General features: G+C 37.6%; 1 protein-coding gene across 4 annotated transcripts in view; it reads right to left on the bottom strand.

The window, feature by feature from the left end:
* Positions 1 to 26012, bottom strand: part of NRG3 (neuregulin 3) — a 1143185-nt gene that overhangs the window by 257461 nt on the left and 859712 nt on the right. For all 4 annotated transcript variants that reach the window (XM_054580450.1, XM_054580451.1, XM_054580453.1 and 1 more), the window contains exon 3: positions 8200 to 8273. In XM_054580450.1, coding sequence (XP_054436425.1) covers positions 8200 to 8273 — 74 coding nt within the window. The remainder of the gene's footprint in view (positions 1 to 8199; positions 8274 to 26012) is intronic.

Below are 26012 nucleotides of genomic sequence, written 5' to 3'. Positions count from 1 at the left end.
CCCAGTCAGGGCACATGCCTGGGTTGTGGGCGAAGTTCTTAACAGGGGGCACACCAGGGGCAACCACACATTGATGCTTCTCTCCCTCTCTTTCTCCCTCCCTTCTCCTCTCTCTAAAAATAAATAAATAAAATATATTTTTAAAAAAGTAGTAACTAAAAAATACTGTTTGGTTCTCATACTGGGGTCATGGAAATTTTAATCGATAAAATTTTCTTGAGGAAAAGTTATTAAATGTATCAAAAGTCTTGAAATGTATCCTTAAGAAATAATCCTTACCTCAAGGTAAAGAATTACGCATAATGCTTGTTAATCTTTGTAATCATGAAAAACACACTAAATAACCCAGCCTGTATGTTTGGTAAAATAATTTATATTGCATGCTTATAATGTTATAGTCTTTAAAGTAATAGTTCCACAGAACATAAAATTACGTAATGTTGTGAGAAAATCATGACACTATATAAAGAGAAAAAGCAGATTACAAAACATATATAGAATGATCCCAACTTTGTAAAGAAAATGAGTATTATTATGTAACAAGATGTTAGCATTTAATTCTTCCTACCTCAGATTTCATTAAGGTGTCAAGATAATGAATAACAGATAATGAAATGTGAGACAAGTCACCACTTGCAGAATTTATAAAGGAAAAAAATCAAATAATCCACAACCATTTTATAACACTTGATCTCCCTTGCTGACATGGAACATACAGAAAAGGCAGGAGAGAGATGGGAGAGAAAACTATCTTGGTCTTGGGAGTCTGGTGACAGAAGCATCTGAATGACCTGTTCTCTATAGCACATTAGAATAACATATGTGCTATCAGGCCTTGAGGACTAGCGAAGGGCCAGACATGAGAAAAACTGGTTGGGGGCTATCTTGAGACCAGTGCAAGAAGTCCCTGAACAGGCAGGTGGATAGCCCATCACATTCCCTAGGTGGAGTGCACCCCTCGGCAAGTCAGAACTAAGTTAGGAGGAGCATTAGTTGTTAGCAAGCTGGGAGACAGAGCAAAGCAGGGGAGCTGTGGGGCGGGCAAGGACAACTGCTTTGCTCCAGACCTATGAGCCCTGCTTTCAACATAGCGGTTAATACTGAGTACATATATTTCACATGAAAAGTCTAAAATTTTTGGAATGCTATGCACTAAAATGATTATTTGTGATTATCTCTGAATGGTATCATCACTGAAAATGTCTTCTTTCTTGTAAATATAGTTATCTTCCTAATGTTCTAGACATAGTGTATATTCGCATGATTTATTGATAAATGTTAGGTGCTTTATACAACTTAAAAGGGTAGACTTGATGATATTAGCAGTCAAATATATGAAAACACTACACATTTTATAGAATTTATGGATTTTATGAGGTTCATAGAATCATGGCCAAAATCTGATGCCTAGTTCTCCTCTTTCAAGGCCAAAAAATTGTAATAAGACTTACAGATTTTATATATTAATCCATTCTGTTAACAATGTTTTACAGCTACTAGAGGGCAGAGTAAGTAGGAGACATAAGCAGTCTGAGCAGATTCCAGTCTGGAAGACACTTCCTCTCATCAGTATGGATTAAGGGACCCAGAGCAAGTGGCGATTAGTCCATGTTTGTGCCTTCAGGAGTATTTTGTTTCTCTGTCTAATTTATTAATATAAATTTCCTTCCCAGGACTATCTTACATACTCCGTAGAGTCCTTTACACTCTAGTATGAATGATACTTCTAAAGTTGAGCAGTGTACAGCCTGCACAATAGTATACAGCCACATCCCCTCCCGTGAAAACCCCTCTTTAATGTTTCCACCTAGATAAGTCTTTCCTGAGCTACCCAGATCTCCACTTTGCAATTTTGTGTTGTCTCATCTTTATGGTCTTTCCTTAAGCTGTCTTGTTTTTTATATGTGTTCTCATTTGTACTTGTTTGCACATTTTTTCTTGCCTCTATGCAACTGGAGAGATTTGAGATCAGGTAGTATGACACATGCTTTTAATCCCTTGCAGCACCTGTCTCAGGGCCTTGTTCACTGTGGATTTATAAAGGCAGCAATAATAGTTAAAATAAAAACCAAAAATAGTAGTAATAACAGATAACTTTTATTGAGCTTTCACTACATGCCAAGCACCAACTGTTCTGAGTGGATTATTTTATTTAGTCCTAATAATAACTCTATTCATTAGAGACTATATAATCTTATTTTATAAAGAAAGAACCAAAACCCATTAAGGTTAAGTAATTTGTCCTATCAAATTATTAGTAAGATTTTGAATGAAAAAATATTTCCATCTCTTGCACATATTATACCCTTTGGAGCCTATAATTCCATTAAAGTAAATGTAATTTACTAAACTATGAGTTCATTAATTATAGGATCATTAATTATTGTTTGAATCCACAGAATGGTGTACTTGATATGTGCTTAATTGGGCAATAAAAGTGTGAATGAATAAAAGGGTAGATTATTTCAGCTGTGCATTTGACCACATGAATGAATGGCTTGCAGGGATAGCTTACTCTGTATTAAGAGTTGTTTAGGGGGTGTTTTTGTTTGTTTGTCTGTTTGTTTACTTTTAACCAGGATAACCAGAGGATCCTTCCATAGGTAAATAAACTGAGGCTCAGTTACCCTGTGCTTTGCCCATAGTCACATTGCTAGGAGCAAGTGGTCACAGGATTGGAACCAAAATCTTTAACCCCTAATTAAAAATACCTTTCATAATACTCTTCCATATAATGGTTGACACTTTGTTGTATGTTATGTGAAATTGGTAAACGCCAGAGCACAGAGCAAGAGTGTCTTTGAAAAATTCCCACTAATATTCTTCAAGGAAACCTTCCCCATATGCTTAGCCAACTCCTGCCCAGTCTCCTGGGCCACAGATTGATCCTTTGAGGGTTCTATCAAGTTTTCTTTTCCTTCAATGTGACAGACAAAGGAGAGCCACTCTGCCCTGAGCTAAATGGTTAGGGTACTGAGAAAGTGATGACTCAATAGGCTTCCTGATACACAGAGAAAGAGACCCACCATGCTCAGGCCTGATGAGTTGTCCCTGCAAACCATTTGGAGTGGACTGTGTTGACCAGTTCACTGCCTGGAGCTTCCTCTGAGGCTACAATCACATGCCATGGCATATTGAATGTCGTGGTTCACGTGATTATTCCTGGGAAGTTGGGGAGAAGTCCAGTTTTGGAGTGATAGAAAAATCTAAACCCATAACATCTTTCTTTGCTGCCTTCTTCTGATCCAAGTCTGTACCAGGCTTCTAGCATCTTACAGGGCACTCTGAGAGCAGAGCCTGGTTTCTAACAGCCAAAGAAGTTAAAGTGTGCATGTAAGAGAGCACTGTTAAAGTAATCAGAGTTGTTCACACTAAGCCTCACATTAGCAAACCAAAATTTACCTAAATTTCTATGTTCAGTTCTTCCAGAAAAGAAAGGCCTATGTCAACCAGTCAATGCTTGCCTACTCAGCACAAGTTACCCAACCTGGTTCCAAGACTCCCTTTGCTTCAAATAATGAGAAGTAACCTTGCTTTAACTAATCATTAAACACCCAACATAAATTCCTTCGTTCTGCTCATTTTGGTCTATGAAAATCTCTCACCTTGTACAGCTCATCAGTGCTTCTTTCTGTCTGCTGTAGTGCATGCTACCTCATTCATGACTTGCCATATAAAAGTCTACTAAATCAGTAAGATGTCTGTGGAAATTTTTTTTGACAGTTTATATAGACTAGAGTTAGAAGTTATCCTCCATCCTCCCATGGTGGAAACCAGATGATTCTGACAGTTTGGGCTATAAGCCCCATGACAAAACTCGAGCCTGCAGACTTATCACCTACTGCCAGCCATGGGGATATATATGGGTGTTGAACGTGCAGAGGAAGGCATAGTGGTGTCTGAAAATGGCTGCCTTCACTGAACATGACTAGCTTCTGGCCCCTACACCCTCCTTTGATTCTGCTCATAATCCACTCTTTGCAGCTGTCCTTGCTCTGGCCAGTGATGAGATCAGGAAATTGATGATAACTCAGGTTGGCATGTATTCCTAGGAGGTGAGACATGAAATATATCTGCCTGAATACTTGGTTAACTAATGGCTCTTTAGTTCCATCTAATTTTTCTCTGAGGCTAAAGACAGAACCTGACCTGGGTGGGTTTGTGCAGTAAGGATGAGAAAATAGGATAGGAGCCTAAGGGACTGCTTTGGAAATAATTGCATTAAAAATCCTCAAGAAGATTAGGGGCTTCCTGGAAGCTGACCATTGCTTTTCATGGGCAGCGTTCAAAAAGAGCAAAAATATGCCCTTCTGGGATGAAATGCTACACTGGCTAGTGCTGCTTCCTCCACTGAAAGTCACATATCTTGGTCCTTACCATAGTGGGTTCCTTTCACTGTCTTCCTTATGAACCTCCTACTATTCATCCTTGTGATGGGAATGTGGTTCTGTATATTGAATGCATATGAGACTTTGATTAACCTGACAGCTATGTGCTTTAGATACCCTTTTTAGAGATTAACATCAAGGCACTATATAAATTTGATCCTTGTGTGGATATATTTTCCTGAGTGAAGTTAACTACTGATTTTTTGTGAGGGAAAAAATATGTTTTTGGAATAGCAGGTCTGAGGACTCAGCCTGGGGCCACAGTGAAGACATTGGTCATGGCTGCCCTTGGGCCTCTCAGTAACATCCTATTTCATTTCCCCAAATGCGTATAATCTGAAGTTCTATTATTACTTTTTAATTAATTGGCAAAGATGCACATTTCAGATCAACTCTGCATTGCCTGGAGGAGAATAAAACAGAAGCTTCCAATCCTCTGTTAATTGGGATTTCACTAAATACAGCATGTATTCAGCAAATGGAGAGAGGAGAGAGGAAGAAGCAAGAGAGAAGGAAAGAGAGTCAGAGAGAGAGTGTGGGAGGGAAGTTATTTCCTGAGCACAGAGTCATTCCAAAGATATCATGAGCAGCAAATTAAACGATCCTTCAGCAAGAATTTTGACAAGAAAATTTCATCAGGGATTTAAATCTCCATGGAAGCTCAAGTTGCTGCATTAAGATATGAAAACTGTGCAAATATTGTTCCTTAGAATAATGTTTGCTGCAGGTCATTGAGTTTCAGTCAATGAAATTTAGAGTGATAAATGTCATATTGAAAATCACTGGAGGAAGGGGGGTTGAGGGAAGGGAGGAAAGAAAGAGCCCTGCAATTGGGAGCTCAGGCCCTGGAGTGATTTGGATTGGAAGGTAGACTCCAGTATTAACTAGCTATGTGACCTTGAGTAAGTTTATTTAATAACCCCGAGGCCTAATTTCCTCATTTATAAACTATGAGCAATTGCCAGTAACTCTTTGATAGATTATGATCCTGAGGGCCTTAATGAAGTAACCCAGGCAAAGCCTGTTAGCACAGTGCCTGGCACATGTAATTTCTAAATGTATATTAGTGTGATTATGGCACAGGATGTGGGCTAATGTTTATGTGTCACTGACTTTTTTCTGTCTTGGTGATATCAACCTACCAGTACTTTATCGTCATTAGTGAGATGAAAATCCTGAGTCTTGGGCCAACTAAATCTGCCGAGGTCATGGAGTATCTCCACCAGAATCATGTACATGTTTATGTATTCACATATTTTTCTCTTTCACTAGGCTGCGGAGGGCTCAGAGCTTAAATTCTGTTTGTGCACCTTTGTACTAACAGAATTTGACCAAGTAGATGGACATTGGTGGGTGCCTAAAAATATTTGTGAAATGAATTAATGATTATATATGTAAATGGGTGCATGCATGAATGGAAGATACACCATTTTCCCACTTAAATTGTATCTCAAAAACTCATCCATAGGTTTCTTAATGCTTATTTATTTATTTTTTCAAGACATTCTGACATTTTAATTCACATAATCATATGCCATTTTACAGGAAACAGGAGAAAAAAATTCCATATACTTTCATAATCCAAATACTAAAGTCCTCTTTTAAAATTGTAGTGTGTTTTTTTTTCCATCATTATATTATAGGATGTTTCTATTGTAATGTTATATGAAAATAATTTTCTATCTTGTTATTTCACTTAATAAGAATATTTCATACAGCCTTTATTTGCATGATAACTAGATAAAATATGATAGATGTCCCATAGAATGTTTCACTTAAATATAGTCTTGCTGGCTTTTAGAATGTGTCCATTTTTTCACTATAATGAATATTGTACTGGACATTTTTACATTTTTATGTATAGAATTTTAGGGTTAGTGACTAATCATAGGGTCATTTTTCTTTGAGGAGTGCACGATCTTTATGATAGGCCTCATCTTCAACCACTGTAGTGGTGGACTATGATACATAATTGAATGGCAAGGGTTAGATTATTGTTTAAAAGAGATTATTTTAACTGTTTTGTACCATATGCAACTCCTGCCCCCACACACTGTACTTAATACATATTCACAGATATATATGAAAAGAAAAAGATAAGAAGGGAGAAAGAAAGAAAGAAAGAAAGAAAGAAAGAAAGAAAGAAAGAAAGAAAGAAAGAAAGAAAGAAAGAAAGAAAGAAAGAAAGAAAGAAAGAAAGAAAGAAAGAAAGAAAGAAAGAAATAAAAAAAAGAAAAGGGGAAAGAAGGGAAAGGAAAGAGGAAGAAAGGGAAAAAGGGGGAAGGAGAGAAGAAGGATAAATAGACAAAAGAAAACAATGAAGAAAGTAAAGGAAATATAGAAAAGAAGGAAAGATAAGGAAAGAGAAAGAGAAAGGGGAAGAAAGAAAAACAAGGAAGGAAACTAGTTAAATCAGACAGAATGAAAAATAAAGAGAAAAAAAAGAAATCAGTAAGACTATTCTTCTATGTAAACTCTGTCTCCAAATGTATATCTCCGGTCACAACCATACTTTCCAGGTATCTGCTTAGCATGTGGCCAAATCACAAGAGAGAAAAGATACAACACACTCTAGTAACTGCCCCAAATCTGAGCAATCCTAGATACCAGGGCCTCACATTTCAGAGAACAGAGAGAATCCATGGCGAACGGGGTCACTAGTTTTTAGGCAACCTTTGGTTTTCTGAAGAGCTAAATTTGCAAAGGAAAGAGTAGTTTATACTGTATAGTGACTTGTCTTGCCAAAGTAAAACACAATCAAATTAAATTAAAGAAAAAAATTTCCCTTAAAAAATTTTTACATTTTCCTGATGAAATGTAACTAGAAATTCAGGGACAAAATTAAAATATCCTTTATAAAAAGATGTTGACAGATGGCTAGAGATATTCATTGTGGAGCAACATGTACACTCTCACAGGGAGGGCAACCTCTATTTGTTGTCAGTACACTATATTTTGCTCAAGTTTATGTTATGCATGTTTGGTGTTCAGAAAACCATACTGTTTGTTGTCTTGACGATTTGGAAAGTGCTGTCATTATCTTCTCTGAATTAAATTGCTGATTCAATAAAAGTTCTCTTTCCTTAGGAGTGACTCAATTACAGTAGTCATTGAAAGAGGGAAAGATTATTCACAGATAGAGTAAAAATTTCACATTTGACCAGAATTGGGCAAATTGGTATAGAACATTCCTTTTACGCCATATAGAAAAAAGAAAGTAATGACCAGAAATATTTCTTAGTGGGAAATTGTCTTCATTCATGAATGGAAAATAAAAGTCATTAGTAGAATAATCACTGATATGCAAGTAGTGTTGCTAAAAATGGGTTTCTCTCAGTTTGAAAATTTGTTATATAGTTTTGTATATATATTTTCATACTTCAGTAAAATAAAAAGTTAATAGACATTATTATCACAAAATACCAACTAGAGGTTGGTACTTTAATTTCTGTAGTTTCTATAAATTCTTATGGATAAATAATAAGTCATTTTATTTTTCAATATCCTTGATTTCCTAATAGAGTGATAATGGGTGGGGGAATCTGAAAGCTAAGGGAGCAGGATTTGATGAAGTTCCCAGCAGAGGTTAGTTAGCAGTGGAGTAGAATCTGAAGACCAGGCCCTATCCAGAAGACCTGGACATAGACCTAGTCCTGAGCAAGTTTGAACATTAACATCTGCCACCAGCTTCCATCCTTGGGAGCTTTCAGAGATGAGCAAATGTAATACAGCCTTCCGCTGAATTAGCAACTGTTGCTCAGAGTAAGAGCTGCCTGTATATTGCATTAGAGAAGAAAAATGCTTGACCTACTTGGATCCGATAAAATGGAATCAGTTTTCGGCAGAAATTGATCACAACGGACTCCTTGGTAGCCTTCTTTGCACCTGAAAAAAGGGGATAAATAACAAACATACACATGTGGTTGTGAAAGTTTCAAGATTTCAACAAGCAAAATAGCCCCCAATTACATTAAGTAAATAAGTGTGAGAATATTGCACATTCATGCTTTTGTATAATTTGATTCAGTCTGTTTGTAACAACAGGTAGATTTTAGAGTCTATTTCTGGGCAAAAAAAGCACAGCACTGTTTTGCTTTTATAATTTTATACATAATACCTAATGAGCAAATTAAATATATGTTTAAGATGCCCCTCATAGCAATCTCAATACTGGTTATCTTCATATTATAATTCTGGGTATAGGTATACTTTTCTTTATGCAGCACACCGGTCTCTAAAATGCTGCAGATACCCTTTCAGAAACATCATATTGTGGATGTCATTTTTCTAATGAAAACATTTTCTTGTGTTATTTAACAAATATTATCAATAGATTTTGGCTACTGTTTATTTCTTTATGTTTTATTAGTTTGTTTCCTTGCTAATTTTTATTTTTTACCTTTTTTTAAACTTAACTATTCTTCAAGTCCCTGTCACCTGATTGACCAGAAATAACATTTATTTCATATTTGGCAAGATTTCTGTGTGCAAGGTCTCTGTGCATTTTCTGTAAACTCACATTTTTCCCTCCTCATTTTCTCTTTTATATTCAGCAAACATGTGCAAAGTGCCTGCTTCCTGCCAGGCATTGTACATGGCAACTTCCCTGAGGCGGGCAGGCACAATTAGGAGGTGGAGGAATTTGCCTGGAAGCACCCGCAATGAGGCCTGTCAGCTAGCCCTGACAGTGCTCTGCAAGTCCTCACACAGCTCAGGCAGGCAGGGCTGCTCTGCTGCCTGGGACAGCGTCGGCTCACCAGCCAGCAGCCTGGCAGCCCCACCTGAACAACAAATGCAGCCAAGGTGGCCCCAATCCCCTGCTTCAGAACAGCCTCTGTAAGGGAGAGGCAGCATTTAGTGGTGGGCTTGAAGCTTAACCTGTCATGCTCAGGGAAGCATCTATTGTTTTGTGGAATGAATCTGTCCTACTTATAGAGGAGGAAATTATGCTGCTGGCATAAAAACCGGATTTAGAAAAACAATCCCCTCATTGTGAAAAATCTATGAAATCGACAAAAGAATTCAAAGGGACTCTTGTGCGAGAGATGGGGGCTGTGAATTCCTTCTCTAGAATATGCTTTGTTTTCTGAGTGTAATAAACTATTAGCTAAAGTCTACTGCAACTGCTGCAGTAACATTGAAAGGTACCAAGGTAATTTTTCTACCCTTCATTGTGAGTCAATTGGAATTCAGATAATCGGCAGGCTCTATTTAGTACTTTGTTAGCCTGGCACTCTAAAGTGCATCTGGCAATTTTCCTTGTAGACTGAGAACAAAGACTTATGATATGTGGACACCCTAGGTCACCAACAGGCTATTGAAAAACATGTTTAAGCAGTCACATATTTTCATTACCGCTTTAAAAAATCATTTATTGCTCTTGAAATAAAGCAGGTGTATCACTGGGTTTATAATGGTAAAAAATAAAAAAAATAGTTAGGACTGAAGCATATTTCTGATGAAAAAATCCTGTTCTCTGGAAGCTAGCGTGCTGCTGTTAGTTTGTCTTTATTCAGTATTACTGAACCACAATGTTTTCATTTTCCCTTGAGTTATGTGCTGGGTGTGTGCTATAGTGTGCATCCCCTTTTTGAAGGTTTTTATTTCTGGCATATGTGGAAGATTTTCAGCACACTTTAGTATTTACAACTTCACTTAATATGACCTAGTATCCCAGGGAGATAGTTGCTTTTAAGGGGGAAGTGTTTCTATTGTGTTGAGTGTTTTGCTTTGCTTTTTAAGGGTTCTTCATAACTTAAGATTCATTATTACATTTGTGTGAAAAAGAAAATAAGGTAAGATATTTTAAAATGTTCAAGTCTTAAACAAATTTCCATGAGTTTGAATCCAATATGAAGTATTCAGACCTCATGGGGTATCAGGGAAAATTGCACAGTAAGCACCCTCATCTTGCCTCATACCCGCGTACTGCAGAGAATACGGTGTGACGATGTTGGAAGAGCCCATCCCAAGATAGGAGACCCGCCAGAGGCTGTGCGACCAGATGTGCAAACCCCAACCCTTGGTTAAGGAAGCAGTGTCTCTGCTAATTGCTGCTGGGTTTTAAAATTGATAAATTAAATTTTCCATTTAAAAATCATACCTATGTAACCTTGATAAGTTCACACAAACTTAAAGACAGAATGTAGTAAGCAGGTAACACCAATGGAGTGGGCTAAATTTATGACAATATTAAAGATATAAAACAAAGGAAAAAAGTCTTAAGATGCACTTCTATTCCATAGACTGAGTTTGGCAGAACTCCTGACAGCGTGATAAATAGTACATCTTTTGAGAACTATCATTGCATGTTTGTTTTGGTTTTGGTAGGTGTTTTATAAATTTTGAGAGTTGCTTTTTCTTTTTTAAGATTTTTGCTTTTTGAAAGATACAGGTGTAAGAACAAGAGAAATCCATATAATTAAAAATATTTTTGTTTGCTATTCTAAATAAAGCATGAGTTAATTTAATAATATTTTTAAAGTATATGTGTAACCTTTAATGGTAAATACATGTTCTTTTGAAAAAGCACATAAGAGCTGAGGGAGGGTAGGTGGGAGGGGGCAAGGGAAAGAGGTGGGGGGGAGGCAGAGACAAATGTATTTAAAAAGTAAATTAATTAGAAAAAAAGAAAAAGAAAAAGCACAAATGTTACCTTAACCAGGTTAATAGTCTCTTATTTTTTACTATGCATTTCTTTCAAAATTCCACTCAATTTGACCTCTCCATTCTCTGAATTTCTTTGTGCCTGAGAAACCTTGTGTCACAGAGATTTTATTAAAAATTACAATATTCCCTGGTGTTTTTTTATAAGTAAGTTTTGAGTCTATGACTGGATGGTCAGAGAGCAGGAGACAGCCTTTGGATAGGAAATACTATCAGCAATGAAATAACTACACAGCAAATACAGTCTCCAAAAGCTAAGAAATTTTTCCTTGCAAAAAATATTAGTCTTAAATTTTGTGTTTTTATCAACTCTGAGGTGAAGGAGTTGTCACTTCGGAAACCAGTAAGTTTTTGATAATGTTACTTGGTTAGCTTATTTCCAAATTGAAAAGTTGGTGAGGAAGAGCATAGTTGAAGAGACAGTGTCCAAAGTAGGGTAGGGAAAGTGAGAGTTTAAAGAGAGAACTCTGTGGGGTAACCTCAAATAAGGGAGATTGGCTCCTGGCAATGAAGTGGGTAGAAATGCTTAGAGACTCTGAGCCCTGCTTAAGTATGAGCCAAGTATCTTCTCAGCTGGTAAGCTACAAGATCAAATCACAAACCAGTGTTCCCCTTTCTGCAGGGATGAGGTCACCTCTTTAGTTTCAAATACAGACATCACTTTTTCTATTCCTTGCATCCTCTAGCTGGGCCCTCACTTCCCTCCCACTTGTTCACCTGTACCTAAAATAGCAAGCCACCCCTTTAATTTATTTTTCTTCTTCTACATTGTCCCTAAGGAAAATCCCAGCTTTAGTGAAACGTTTTGAAGGAACCCTTGGGCAACAGATAAGTGAATAATACTGACAAAGATGAAAAAACACAAAATGCATAATTGCTGGCTGTAATTCAATACTTGTCTTCTCAGTGTGATAAAGCAGAAGTGGTCAACAGATCACCTAGCCTAGATGTGGAGGATGCCAAGGTGAAGACTTTGAAAACAGCTGCATCATTTGCTGATGTTTCCATAGAAATCAACATCCTTTGGCCAGCTGGGTGTGATGACTATGGCCCTCAGCCCACAATGCTAACTAACTTCACACCATTCTCATCTCTTCTCTTGTGATAATCATCTGTCAGCTTATTTCTTAGAACCCATTTTCTGAATAACAACTAAATTAGAGCTAATAATAATATTAGTAAGTTTTATTGAACATTGAAGAACTCTCATTTGTGACTAGCTGCCTCCCTACATGTCCAGATTTTACTCAATATGCCCCTGTTCTTCCTGTTAGGGCAACAAAACAAAACCAAATTAAAACAACATAAAAACTATTCCACTAAGTGTTGGGAACCCCCTGCCTGGTTTCAGGGACTTTAGCCACGCTGACAGATAAGAGGACCCTAAGGCTGGAGCTGAGCAAGGAGGCCTTGGGAAAATAGGCCACTGAGGAGACAAAACCTGTCCCCCTGGCAGGGGTTGTGCCCTCACCTCACCCTGCTTAGCCCTGGAGGATGGCTAGTTAGTCAATGATGGGTAAGACCCCTTCATGGTAGGGGCAACCTAAGAGAGGCACAGTCTCATAGGGGCCATCAGAGAAGGACTTGGGGGACACAGAGAAGGGGCAAAAGACCCTTACCCCTCAGCTTTGTCATGGCTGGAGTCTTCATCCTATCTGAAAGAAGTCTCCTTATCTCTTGGGTGCTCTGCCCACTGCCTGACTGGGCCAGTGAAACCATATTAAAGGCAAGTACAGCCCTAAACTGGATCAGGTGTTTCCCAGAGACAATTAGGCCTGGAAAAGTAATATATTAAGTCCTATGAAACTTACTTTGCTAGGAATGCCCTTGAGTTAATGAGTACTGATGTTTGGGGTTGAGCATAAGATGTGATCAGTTTCCCAGGTTTCAGGGCCAAATGGGTGCAACCCTTTCTATCAGACCCTGACCTGAGGCAAATTTCTGTGTTCCTTCAATTGTTATCTGTTATCTCTATCTGTTTTCTGTAAACACAGCCTTTTGACATCAATTGATGAGCTTTTCATTAATGCTGTATACCACTGCACATATTGTTCTCAATAAAAGCCACTTAAAGAGAAGGGATTGGGGCATTCTCCACTAGAAGGAATCACCACTCCCATTTCCTGGCAGAACAAGAAGTGTCTGAAATGACTTATTTCCTTCATCCATGGAGACCAGGGGGTACTCTGCAGGAACAGGGTACCCCCCGCCATCAACTAAGAAAACGACACTTCCTCTCAGTCCTCATATATTGTTTTCCTGGTACTCACTAATGGAAGGCATTATCAGTGCTTCACTTTCTTCTTCTCCATTCCTACTCTGTCTTTATTGTCAGGGTATTTATTATCCTCACAGATGGCCCAGTCAACACATGGTCTCTCAGCACATATCTTCTTTATCTATATCATGATTAATAGTACTGAGAGTATAGTATTTGGATGGATGTACATTAGACAAATCATTTAGTACCCATGTTCTTCTGTTTCAACCAGGTAGAATAAGAATGATACCAGAAAGGAGAAAAATGAGCAATCATACCTGGGTGATATTATACACGTGCATTTTGGCCATTTTTATATTTATAGACCTTCTGTCTATCACACCTGCAAAGCCACATTTTATACAATTTACAGGGAGAAATGTATGAAGGATAGAATAATGTTCAAATGTTTGCCTCAATCCCTGTGTAGTTCCTGGTCTCTGTATATTTTTTGGAGAATGTACACAAGATTCCTTTTTGGAAACTGGGTTTGAGATGTAAAATTTAAACTAGCAGAAATCAATTAACTTCAAAAGAAAGATAGTAGCAAAGTTACAGTAAAGTAGAGATTTTGTCAGTGATATACAAGTCTGCCAATTTTAAGGGGCCTATTAAACGCTGATTTGAAAAATGAACAATCCCTCCAGGTATTCTTCTCTATGCTCTGCCAATTCTCCTCAGCATCAGTGTCAGTCCTTGGGAAAAATGGAAACATCGTCAGGCATTTAAACCTTATATTTTAGAGGCAGGCTAGTTTGGGACACTGCCTGGTTTTAAATTCAGGATCAGCTCTTTACTAGCTGATCTGTCTTCCTGTGCCTTTCTTTCTTTATCTGTAAAATGGAGATGATAATTGAAGCTCCCTCCTATAATTACTATTAAGGAAAAACTGACATGATACCTGTGGATCATGGTAAGCACTCGATAAATGTTAGTTTTTCATATTCTTTGAATTTGGGATCATCATTTCAGCTTTTCAAGTGAGGAAATGGCATTTCAGGAAGATTAAGTATCTTATCCTAAAATTACACAGCCACTATTTGAATAGAGGAAAACTCAACTGGGGTTGTCCTTAAAGTCCTTGCTTAATCTGTGGCAGTTTCTGACATTCTTCATGGAAATTCAGTAGTCACATAAATCGTCATACATCTAGCTACCTTTCCTAAGATTAGTACTTGAAAATATGGCCCAAATATTATGAAGTGAAGGAATGATTTATGGTAAGAATTAAAGACCTAAATTTTTAAGTTATTACCCAATCTCAAAATGTTCTTAAGCGAACCACATCACAGAGAGTAATCATTGATTTAAAGGCAAATGCTCTCAGCTTCATGTTAATCATGAAGGTAATCACCAACTGTGGATGGGAAGGCTATCTAAGAATACTAGCACTGAAAAATGAAAATAACATTTCTAGATTTCATGCTGTTCTCAGTTAAAAAACAGAAACAAAACAAACAAAAACACAGAGAATGAAGCTTCAGCAAGGCAAATGAACTGCCCAGCCTTGAATAGGTAGGGAATACAGAAACCAGAATTCCAAACCAAGTCTCCATCTAAATGAAAATATGTGCTGGGTAGACTAGAAACATTTCTAGCTAAGGATCTGCAGCCCAGAGTTACTGCTCAAAAGATATTAGTGGTGTTAGAACAAATTCCCTTTCCTGCCACTCACTGCTGAAGCTGAGATCCAGGTTTGACTACAGAGAATATTGTGACACTGATTAGAGTGCAAGCTTTCTTTAACTGAATTTGGAATGTAATTAAGTGACCTTAATTAAAAGGAACACTAATTAAGACAGCAAGATGTTTAAGTTAACCAACTAGACTTAAAATTACCTATAGATTGGTTGGAGGTACAACATTTCCAAAATCCTTTCAACTATAAATGGAAGAATTTGGAATTGGATTATTTTAAATTATAGAGTGACAGCTGCTTTCAAACTTAGGAAGGTTCTCCAATGGGTTATTAATAGCTTTCAAAGATATTACAAATTCCATGGAGGAAGCAACTCTTCCTTTTAATGCCATTCATCTTACAACTCTGTTGTTTTGTTAACGTAGTTGTGTCTGCAATCTTAAGAAAAAGTAGGGATTTATTTTTTTTTAAATACCCTTTGAGCAAAGTATGAATTCAAAGTAGACAAAGGCCAATAATGCATCCTCAGACTGCTATTGTTACCATAGACAGTCAGTCAGAGGGGCAGGCTGTGTGGAGACTGTGCAAAGAGTGCAGGCATGCAGGATCTAGTGATGTTGTCGACTCCAATCAACTCCTCCAGATATGTGGCATTGAGTTTAGTGTCAGCAGGCAGGCTAAGGGCTGCTGCATCTCCAGGCTTCATGAAGGCATCCTTCAGCCCTCCTCCCATCTACTGACTCTGATACTGTACAGAGTCAGGGAGCACCAAGAATCCTCTCCCACCAGCCAAGATGTTGCAGGGGCTGGTTACACTGAGTGTGCCAAAACAAGAAAGACAAATGGATAGGGCCCTAGAATACAAAAAGCTAGCAAGATAATTGGATAGAAAAGGATCCCTCTGTTCCCTATCCTTATAAGAACCACAGGCTTGAGCAGAAAGGCAAATGATCTTTTAGACAGGAGTCCACCATTCTCCCTGGCTGTGGCACCTGAAAAAAACCTCTTTCCTTTTGCACCAACACCTGTCTCATGAGTCTGGCTTTCTTTGCATCAAGCAGCCAAAGCTGCTGTTTTTTTTTTTTTTTTTTTTTTTAATTATCAATCAAATAAAAAATTTGTTTGTTTTTTAACTATAATTTCAGAAGTGAATTTGAAAGCATCTACTCAAATCCAGGAGGCATGCTACAGTCTGCTAATATCTGCACACTAAAGACAGAAAGCAAAAGAATGACTGCAAGCCTGAGAAGTTAAAAAAAATATGACAAGTGTGTGCTTATTCAACAGCAAGTTCTTTTCAACCATGTATAGTGTATCAGGGACTTGTATCCAGCCACAACTCACATAATTTGGTTAATTTTAGTACCAGAGAGACAGCAGCCCATTCATATAAAGTAATTTTACTTTTGTATGTGGCACACTCACTTTTGGAGAACTAATAGTTGAGGAGATCTATGTCAGTATGAATAAATGTTTTGTCTTTTAGAGAGATTTCTGCCCCAATTTGGTCAAGAGCTTCACCTCAGCCTTGCCTTACCACCTCATTAACAAAATTAAAACACATAGCATGGCATGAAGGTACTACACATCTTAGAATGCATAGCAATATTATCCAGAAAGGCTATGTGGGCTGACAAAGCTATTCTATTTAATTTAACTTTGATTTTACTCTACATAAATTTGTAAAAAAAATCTCTTTTTAGGCTAACAAGGTAAATAGAGAAATAATGCACTGTCCCTCTTGCATACAGACTTCATAATTTCAATGTCACATGAAGCAGTGTAACAGGGAATATTGAGATCCCCAAAATGGGGAAAACCCTCACTAACATGGCTGGAGGAGGGGATAGTGGAGCAGGGCCATTTAGAGTAACTTTGCATAGCTAAAGAACTTGGCCAGTGTTTCAGTAATGCTAAAAGCTGTGCCTGCGGCAGGGGAGCCAGAGAGATGGGTGCAACTCTAACCTGTGATGCCACCAGAGGAGGTCCCCTGTTTGCTGCACCTTTCCAAGACCAGCAAGGTGGTTCCCCCACATCACTGGGCCAAGCCTGCCCAAACTAACAATTGCAGCCAAGAAAGGCAGAAGGGACCACAGATGTAACCCTTTGTGGGAGGAGTCAGAAATGGGGTTACAGAGGAAGGTCCACCCTGAGGATTTATACCCAAGCACAGAGCAGCCATTTTGTCTTGGCCATGCAGTTTGAAAGGATGCAGGAGGACCCCCACTGGCCCACTGTGAGGAGGGGCCATGCAGTTTTGGATTGAGAGCAGGAGCCTAGCTGAGCACAGATGACTGGAAGACGCCAGAATGTTAAAATGGGAATCTATCTCACTATGCTACAGACTTCTATTCCTTTTCTTAAGAGATGGTACCTCTGACTTACTTGGTTTGGCAAGCGCAGGCAGGACTGTGTGTGTTTGTGGGTGTTTCTTTTGTTTTTAAGGAAGTAGGATTTAATGGAAAAATTCTGCCATTATTTTAATCCTGTATAACTTTTGAATAAATAGTTCCTTTCCTTTTTATTAGACTCTGACATTGGGAGTCATGTTTGTTTGCTTGTTTGTTTTCAGTGGTGGTCAATAGAACCCAGAGTGGTTGTGTTTCAGTAGTAATATAATAATTGCCTTTGTCAAGAACTAAAGGATTAGGGAGTAATGCTAACAGATGTAGGATAGATGGAGTTTTGTTTTCTCAATTCAAACAGATTGAGAAAATGCTACATTACTAACTTGCTAGTATATAAAAAATATATTAGGAAAAAATTGAGATTCTACTTTTCAAGGAAGGTAGCCTGTTAAATATAGGCAAAAAAGGCATGTCTTTGGATGCGGGATGACCTCCAATTCTCCGACTTAGAGGCATGACAGAGGTCTGTGACTTACCTCTTCAAGGTCTCAGATGGCCGTCTCTATGTGATATTACTAAATTGCTTATTTTCACATTGACTACCTATAACTCTTCTATATTATTCTTACTTGAGATGTTACCAAGATTGAGAAACTAGCCAATCACAGACTTTCTCTGGTGTTTAAGGTACAACCATTAGCAGAATCCTTCACTTGTTTCTACTTGCTTATAATTAGAAGAACAATTAACTCACATGACCAGCATAGTCAGTGGAATTTATTCTTTTGTCTTTAGGCCTGGCAATCATACCTATACAGGAGTAAAAGGTAATGACCATCCTTATCAGCGTGAAGTTTAGCAAGAAATATAAAGCTGAGCTAGAGTAAAATATTCTAAACTTATTATATTAGTGCTTGGGTGGCCATAAAAAGGTATCATAGAATGGGTAGCTTAAACGGAAGATTATTTTCTCACAGCTCTTGATACTAGAAATTCAAGGTCAAGGTGCCAGCAAGATCTGTGTCTGGTGAAGAATGTCTCATTGAATTGCAGATGGCTGCCTTCGCATTTAACTTCACCTGGTAGTTAGAAGGCAACCATCCTATCAGATTAGGACCTACCCACATGACCTCCTTTAACCTTAATTACCTCCCAGTGACCCTATCTCCTGATCTTGTGGGTGTGGAGGTCCAGAACAAGTCACCCCAAGATGTATCTCTGTGGTATGCAGATTGTTTTGAGCTAAAGGCAACTTTAGCTTCAGGCTCAGGAGAAACATTTGTTCCCTTAACTGACTAAAAGAATTTGAATTAGAGGCCTTGCTTATAAGAGATTATCAGCAATAGCCTGTTCTCCATCCTACAGACAGGGCAAACTTTTGTTATACAACACCTACTCTTTTTATCATCTGGCAAGCCACCAAGGCTCATTACTTCCTCCCCAGCTCAGGATGCCTTGTATGCCTCAATTCCTTTTCTCATTTCTGAAACTCTCTTGCACGTGGGTCTCTGACTCTCATGTGTTCAGGGATCCCATACATATGTAGGTGCTAAATTTGGTTATTTTCTCTTACTAATCTGCCTCATGTCTATTTATTAGACCAGCAAAAAGAAACTTGAGGGCAGAGGAAATTTTGTTCCCCCCATTGACAAAATAAGAGATTCCCCAAAAACGGTAACCTCACAGAATCATCTGATCAATTCTTAATTGGTCAGGCTATGGTGGGTGTCATGCCCCAGGCGTATAACTTTTTAGCAAAAAGTTTATCTTTGCTTTAAGCAAGCCCTTCCCATTGTTTCTGTGCCTCTAGGTTAACACATCTTTAAAGTCTCTTTCAGACTCCTCCTTCTAGAGAAGTTTACCCTCAAGAGAGCACAAAACCTTGTTAACTGCCCTGTAATCCAGTCCTAGTTTTGCTTTCTCCTACCTTCCTGTAATCTTCCTTACTTTCCCACCTTAATCTCAAATGCATAGAAGCTGCAATTGTTATTCTTCTGAGCATGTGAGATCTTGCTCCCTGGCATATGCCATCAGTTTTGGCTCAGGTAAATTCTTATAAAAATTCTTTACAGGCTTGGATGGTCCTTACTTCAACAGGATTGAACACATGGGTTTCAGGGAGACATAATTCAGTCCACAGCAGCTACTAAACTGGGAAATTGATTTCTAAAAAACAGCAAAGACCAGATTCTCCAGCATGGAAGATTTTCAGATAAAATACAAGACACCCAGTCAAATTTGAATTTCAGATAAACAACAATTTTTATGTGTGTCTCACATGTAATATTTGGTACATACTCATACTAAAAATACATTCATTATTTATCTGAAATTCAAATTTAACTGAGTGTCCTATAATTTATTTTATATATCTGGCAATCATACCTATATGAGAGTAAAACAATAATCTGAATATCAGAGAAGAATCATCAATAAGAACACCTAGAGGTATATATATACACCTAAAGGTATATATATATATATACTATATACTAAAAAATATATATTAGTTTTGCCATAACCATGTCTCACTTTGATAAAGTTAGTGATATCTTGTTTTAAAGATAAGGAGCCTGGCCACACTATATTTATAGTTGACCCTTAACCAATGTAGGGGTTAGAGGTACCAACCCTAAGACTTAACTATAGTTGTCCCTCAACATCCAAGGGGATTTGTTCTAGGACCACCCACAGATTCCAAAACCCGTGAATACTCAAGTCCCTTACATAAAATGTAAAACAATGCATCCAGCCAATTCTTCACATCAAAAAATACTGTTTTTTTGAATCATAGTTGGCTGAATTCGAGGTTTGTTGAAGTGAAGTTCAAAGATATGGGGAGCAGATTATATATTTATTTAAACAAACAAATAACAAACAAAAACCCTGCATTTAATAAACATATGCAGTTCAAACCTATGTTATTCAAGGGTCAAGTGTACTTCTATCAACCATAGGAGGGATGCAAAGAGCTCACAGAGTCTAGACGGGGAGAATGTGAATTTAAACAGCTAACTCTTCAACAGCCATAGCATTGAAAGACCACCTCAAGAATGTGGTGAAGATTTAATGAAAAATGCCATTTGTAAATGGTAGGTGCTGATTTGTGACTCCATTGTTTGGATCACTAGCTACTACTTTGTATAAATTCTGAAGACACTGTTAGAGCTTGCAAGCAAGCCACCCAGGGAAGAACAAAGGAAGAAAATGGGCCCAATTCTTCCTGCTTCATTCTGCATCTCACTTTACCCAGAATGATTTTAACATGGAGGCACTCATATGCTATTGAATTTGAAAAGCAATAAACACAGATGTGCAACATGGGGCAATGATAAAATAAAAGATAAAACACAGGAAGGGACTCTTCTGGAAAACTGTGATGCCCTTCCTGGAATTCACTGTTCTCCCACAGGAGAATGAAAGTATGATACAAACAAGAGATCAAAGAGGTCAGCCTTGTTCCCTGCCTGGGTAGCGTAGGAGATTCCCTGAAGCAAAGCAGTACTCAGCTTAATAAAAAAGAGTGAAAAGAAAATAAATCTGAGAGATAAATCTTATTTAAAAGGCATCTTTCTGATTGGCATTATAAAGGAGAGAGGGAGCTCATTAACAAAGGAACTGATAAAATCGCTCACAGCAGGCTTCAGAAACAAGTAGTGATAATTATTGTCTCTCTAAGAAAGAGGGTGAAATATCCACACAGTGTCATTCACAAATCCCTGTCTGCAGACATCACAGAGCAAGCTGAAAAAAGTCTGCCACTTTCTGATTTAATTATGCAAAGAAAGCAAAAAAGAGACTTTTACAGTTTACACGTCTAGATCATAGAAAGTCCTATGATACTTTTATGAAACATGATTTTTTTTAAAGCCATTTTAGAAACCCCCAGTGTTTGCTGAACCCTTATTCAACAGCATAATTTTCCCTGTTTCTCCCAGAATATTGTTCAATCAGTGAACAGGGTGCAGCTTTTCTGCCAGCTAAAGGAAGTGGGCAGCTTTGATCAGAATTCACAATAATATCCTCCCTTGTGTGATAAATGATTTACTGCTGAGGATAAATGGATATAATCTTTCATTATGTATGACATTCATCAGCGACAAGGAAGCTTTGGACTGAATGGAAAGTGATTTCACATTAAAAGCCTCATGCAATTCTGACTGAGAAGAAAGTGAGATCTTGCCTTGAAAAAAAGAAAAGGTGGCACAGGCTTATAAGTTTAAATGGACATGCAGTAAAATATAATTATTAATCTAAAGTTGAAAATCTATTAGGAGAAAACTGAGAAATTATGTGACTAGATCAGCTTCAATTCTGCACAAAAGCTCCATTTCTTAACCATACTATTCTACTTCCTTAAATGTATTATTAAGACCAACTTTGAGAACTGAGAGTAGTGCTAGAACCAGGTAGGGAGGAAAAAGAAGTGGTGGGGTGTGGTATAAGTGACTTAAATTCCCATTATCATAGAGAGTCAATGTACCATATCTAAAGTAGATAAATCAAGAAATAGAGGTTTAATGTGTTATTTAGAGATATGAAGTTAACAACCAGGAAAATGTCAAAAGATTTAATAGGCCTGCCTGCATGTTTAGGAGGGAGTGCAAGTTGGGAGAGTTGCTGGTGGGGGAGTTGGTGCAGAAAGATAAGACCAAGGCTGGCGGTTTTTCATTTTAAGCACATTTGTATTTTTAATTTATTTTTTAAAATTACACTTAGGTAATAAGCAATTTAAGCACAGCATATCATTTAATTTTAAAAATGATTCAAGTTCTTTGCTTCATTGACTCTATGGCCCAGTTGTAATATTGTTACCAGCAGTATTTAGCTAGGAAAGAGAGCAAAGGGAGCTAGATACTGAGTTTAATAAACCGGGAAGCATAAACCTGCTTGCCAGCCAGGAAGCTTCAACTTCACACTCCAGGGCACTGCTGCATTTCTCGGTCACGGGGATTGAACAATCCTTCCTCCCCGTTCCCTACCAGACTGGGGATTGGACCAGGGAAAGGCAGGCACATGTGCAATAGAAGTTAAAAATGGTGCAGAAGCGGGTGCTGGACCATAGAGGCCTGTCAGTCTAAACTGGAGAAAAGAAAAGATTGGTTGAGAGGTAGATCCATCCAAAATTCGTGAAAGTTTGAGAAGTTAATTCGTCATTTTGAGAAATCACCTGGTCTGTCCCAGATGCACGCACCTATTCTCTCCACAGCCTCCGGGGGCGGCGCGGTGCCAGGGGAGCCTGAATGCCCAAGCAAAGCCGTGAACTGCGGCTGGACACACACACTAGCGAGCCAGATGCTGGACCTGACTGTATTTTGATAATGGAGCATAAACTCTGGGTAGTGGCCTTATACTGGCCCTAATGAAGATATGGTTATACCTTTTCCATGGTGAGAGGGACTGAGATGGAAAATTGGGAAGTCAGGAGGGGAACCCTCTTAATTTTATGTCATCAATAAACCAAACCGCAGAGCCACATCTTCTCATGCAGGTCAGGAAATTCTTTTCCTTTAGATACTTTAAGAACCCCACTTTCACTGGTAACATGGGGTTTCACTGGTAATAATATCACATCTTCATCAGATTTTCATAATAGCAATTCCCCAATTCAGTAGTATATCTTCAGAACAAAAAAGATTTAACAAGAAAGCAATGTGAAAACAAATGAGTAGACAAGACACAAATTAGGAGAAAATATTTGTAAGAGACACATCTGATAATGGACTGTTATCCAAAATATACAAAGAACTTAACATTCAACAATAACAAAACTAACCACACCGTTAAAAACCGGGCCCAAGACCTGAACAAACACCCCATCAAAAAAGATATAAGGATGGGAAATAACCATATAAAAAGATGCTCCAAACTGTTTGTCATCAGGGAGGTGCAAATTAGAACAATGAGATACTACCACACATCCATTAGAATGATCAAAATCCAGAGCAAGAGAAACACAGAATGTTGGTAAGGATGTGGACTAACAGGAACTCTCATTCTTTGGTGGTAGAAATGTAAAATGGTACAGCCACTTTTGGACAGCTGGGCAGTTTTTTTGTAAAATTAAACATTCCTTACTATGTAATCCAGCAATTTGTGCTCTTTGCTATTTGCCCAAAGGGGTTGAAAACTATATTCACACAACAACCTGGACAATGATGTTTATAGCAGCTTTTTTCAAAATTGCCACAACTTGCAAGGAACCAAGATGACTTTAAAGAGATAAATGGATAAATAGATGGTGGTATATTCAGAAAATGGAATGTTATTCACTGCTAAAAAGAAATAAGCTATCAAGCCATAAGAAAGACATGGAAGAAATTTAAATGCATGTTACTAAGAATTCAATCTGATAAGCCTTCATAGCATATGATTCTAACTGTATGATACTACGGAAAAAGCAAAAACTATGGAGACACTAAAAAGATAAATGTTTGCCAAAGGTTGGACATGCAAGATGAATAGTAAGAGCACAGAAGATTTTTTGGGGCAGTGAAAAATACTTTGTGATACCATAATGATAGACATATGTCATTGTACATTTGTCCAAACCAATAGAATGTATAACACCAAGAATGAACCCTAATATCAACTATGGACTCTGGAGGATTATGATGTGCCAATGCAGGTTCATTAATTATAACAAATACACCAATGTACCATCTAGTGGGAGTGTTGTTAATGGGAAGGCTGTGCCTGGGTGGAGGCAGGGAGCATACAGGTTATCTCTGTTTCTTCCCCTCAATTTTGCTGCTAATCTAAAACTGCTCTAAAAGTAAAGTCTTAATAAAAATATACATATAACAGCCTAATGAAACCAGATGTAAGTTTAGATTTAGACCCAAATATAAATATTTTCTTATATTGTAGAATGATGGATTTAGAAGAAATCATAAAGAACAGTTATTACAACCACCTCATTTTGTGGAAGACAATGTTATAAAATATAGCTGGGGCACTTAGCCATCAAAGGGCATAAGGGGTAAAACTAGGGTTAAAATCCTTGAATTCTTTTTGTGAATCCAGTGCTTTTTTTCCTACTATTTCACATTTCTTCTAAATCCATCTGCCATTTCTCATGCCAGAGTTTTCTGAATCTTTCCAGTAAATTCATATGCATTATTGGAGATTAATCAGCACAGTTCAACTGGATAGAATTCTGTTCACCAAACAGGGTCAAAAAGAGGTGGCAATATCAATATCACTAGATTGGACGAGATTAGATAATGAAACAAATTTGAAACAAGATAGTCATATGGAAACTGGAAGTACCACATAGAGCGTGGTTAAGGATGAGTGAGCTAGAAAAGACACGTAAGGGAATATTCTTTCTAAGTGATATGGATATGATTCTTGACCCTTAATTAAAACAAAGGAAAATGCAACCTAGTAGGTGTTGACAAAAATTAAGTGGATACCCATAGACAGTAAATTTAAAATAGAATTCAAAGGAATGTTATTTAACTGGAATGTTTGACAAGTTGAAATGGAAATGCAGAGGTGAGCAGTGACTTGAAATCAATAACACACGATGATTATTTTGTAAAAGGAAAAAAAGAGACAGAGAGATTGATTCAGTTAATCAAGTTATAGGTGATATATTTGATATTCCTGTTTTTTTCTGCCTGGGATAAATCAATGAGAAAGTGCTATCAGAAAGAACTTCTACATCTTGTAGTATAATAAATGAAGACAGATGACAGATGAAACTCCTTAAGGACCTCCTTCTGTGTCTTGGGCACATGGAAAGCATGTGTGAGAACCTGGATTTGATTTCAAGTTAAACTAACACTGGAGATGTTTATTTCTCTGCCCTCTGTTGTTCTTGACCATTCCAATAGTGTATTGTATATGTTTTAAGTGTTTCATTTCATTGTTAACCATCTTTTGAGGAGGAAGAAGAAGCCTATCATTTTATGCTTACTGCACAAAGATAAAAGTGAAAATAAGAGGGTTTTTTTGCTCACAATTATATAATGGCATAATTTAATTAATCTAAAAAGACTAAAAATACAGTGACACTGGCTTTAGATTTAATAGTATGTTATCATATTCTAACATCTCAATTCATATGCCAATTCCAAATTAAATATACAGTATTGAGAAAGAAAAAGGTGGTATACCTGGAAACAGAAACCTTGTTAAATATTCAAAATGAGGAAATTTATTAGACACTGACTTTAAAGGTAAAGAGGAGGCAAAAAGCTAAACAGAGGATAATAAGGTAACGTAGGAATTAACAACAGCATGAAATCCCATTCACATCTAGGCTAACAGAAAAAAGAAGTCTGAGTAAAGGAAGCTGGGTTAAATCCAGGAAGTCTACAAGACAAAGTCTGGAACCCTAAATTAACCTAGTTACTTCTAGAAAAAACCAAGATACAGAGAAAACAGAAAGCAGACACACACACAGAAACAGGAAATAGAGCTTTCCTAGTTAGTGCTTTCTATTGGCCATTTCCACTGACAAGGCATTGATCAAGAGAACCTGAGTAATGTGGTTTCTTGAGATAGAGAATAGAACCAAAGAGAGGCAGATTATGAATCTAAGAGAAAAAGGTAAGGGATCAGCAGGGTTGGTCATGTGTTCCATACACTCTACATAGCACACAGTAAGTTTTGTCTCTATATATCTGTACCTACACAACAAACACCCATGCACGTTTTTATAACACCAGCAGCACAAGTCCCTTTGCCCCAATATTTCTAGA

Source organism: Pteronotus mesoamericanus, unplaced genomic scaffold (assembly GCF_021234165.1).
Source record: "Pteronotus mesoamericanus isolate MK-2021 breed Mesoamerican mustached bat unplaced genomic scaffold, CSHL_Meso_final contig_59, whole genome shotgun sequence".
NCBI classification, from domain to species: Eukaryota; Metazoa; Chordata; class Mammalia; order Chiroptera; family Mormoopidae; genus Pteronotus; species Pteronotus mesoamericanus.
The sequence above is the reverse complement of the archived record's forward strand: the minus strand, read 5'-3'. Positions and strand labels throughout refer to the sequence as shown.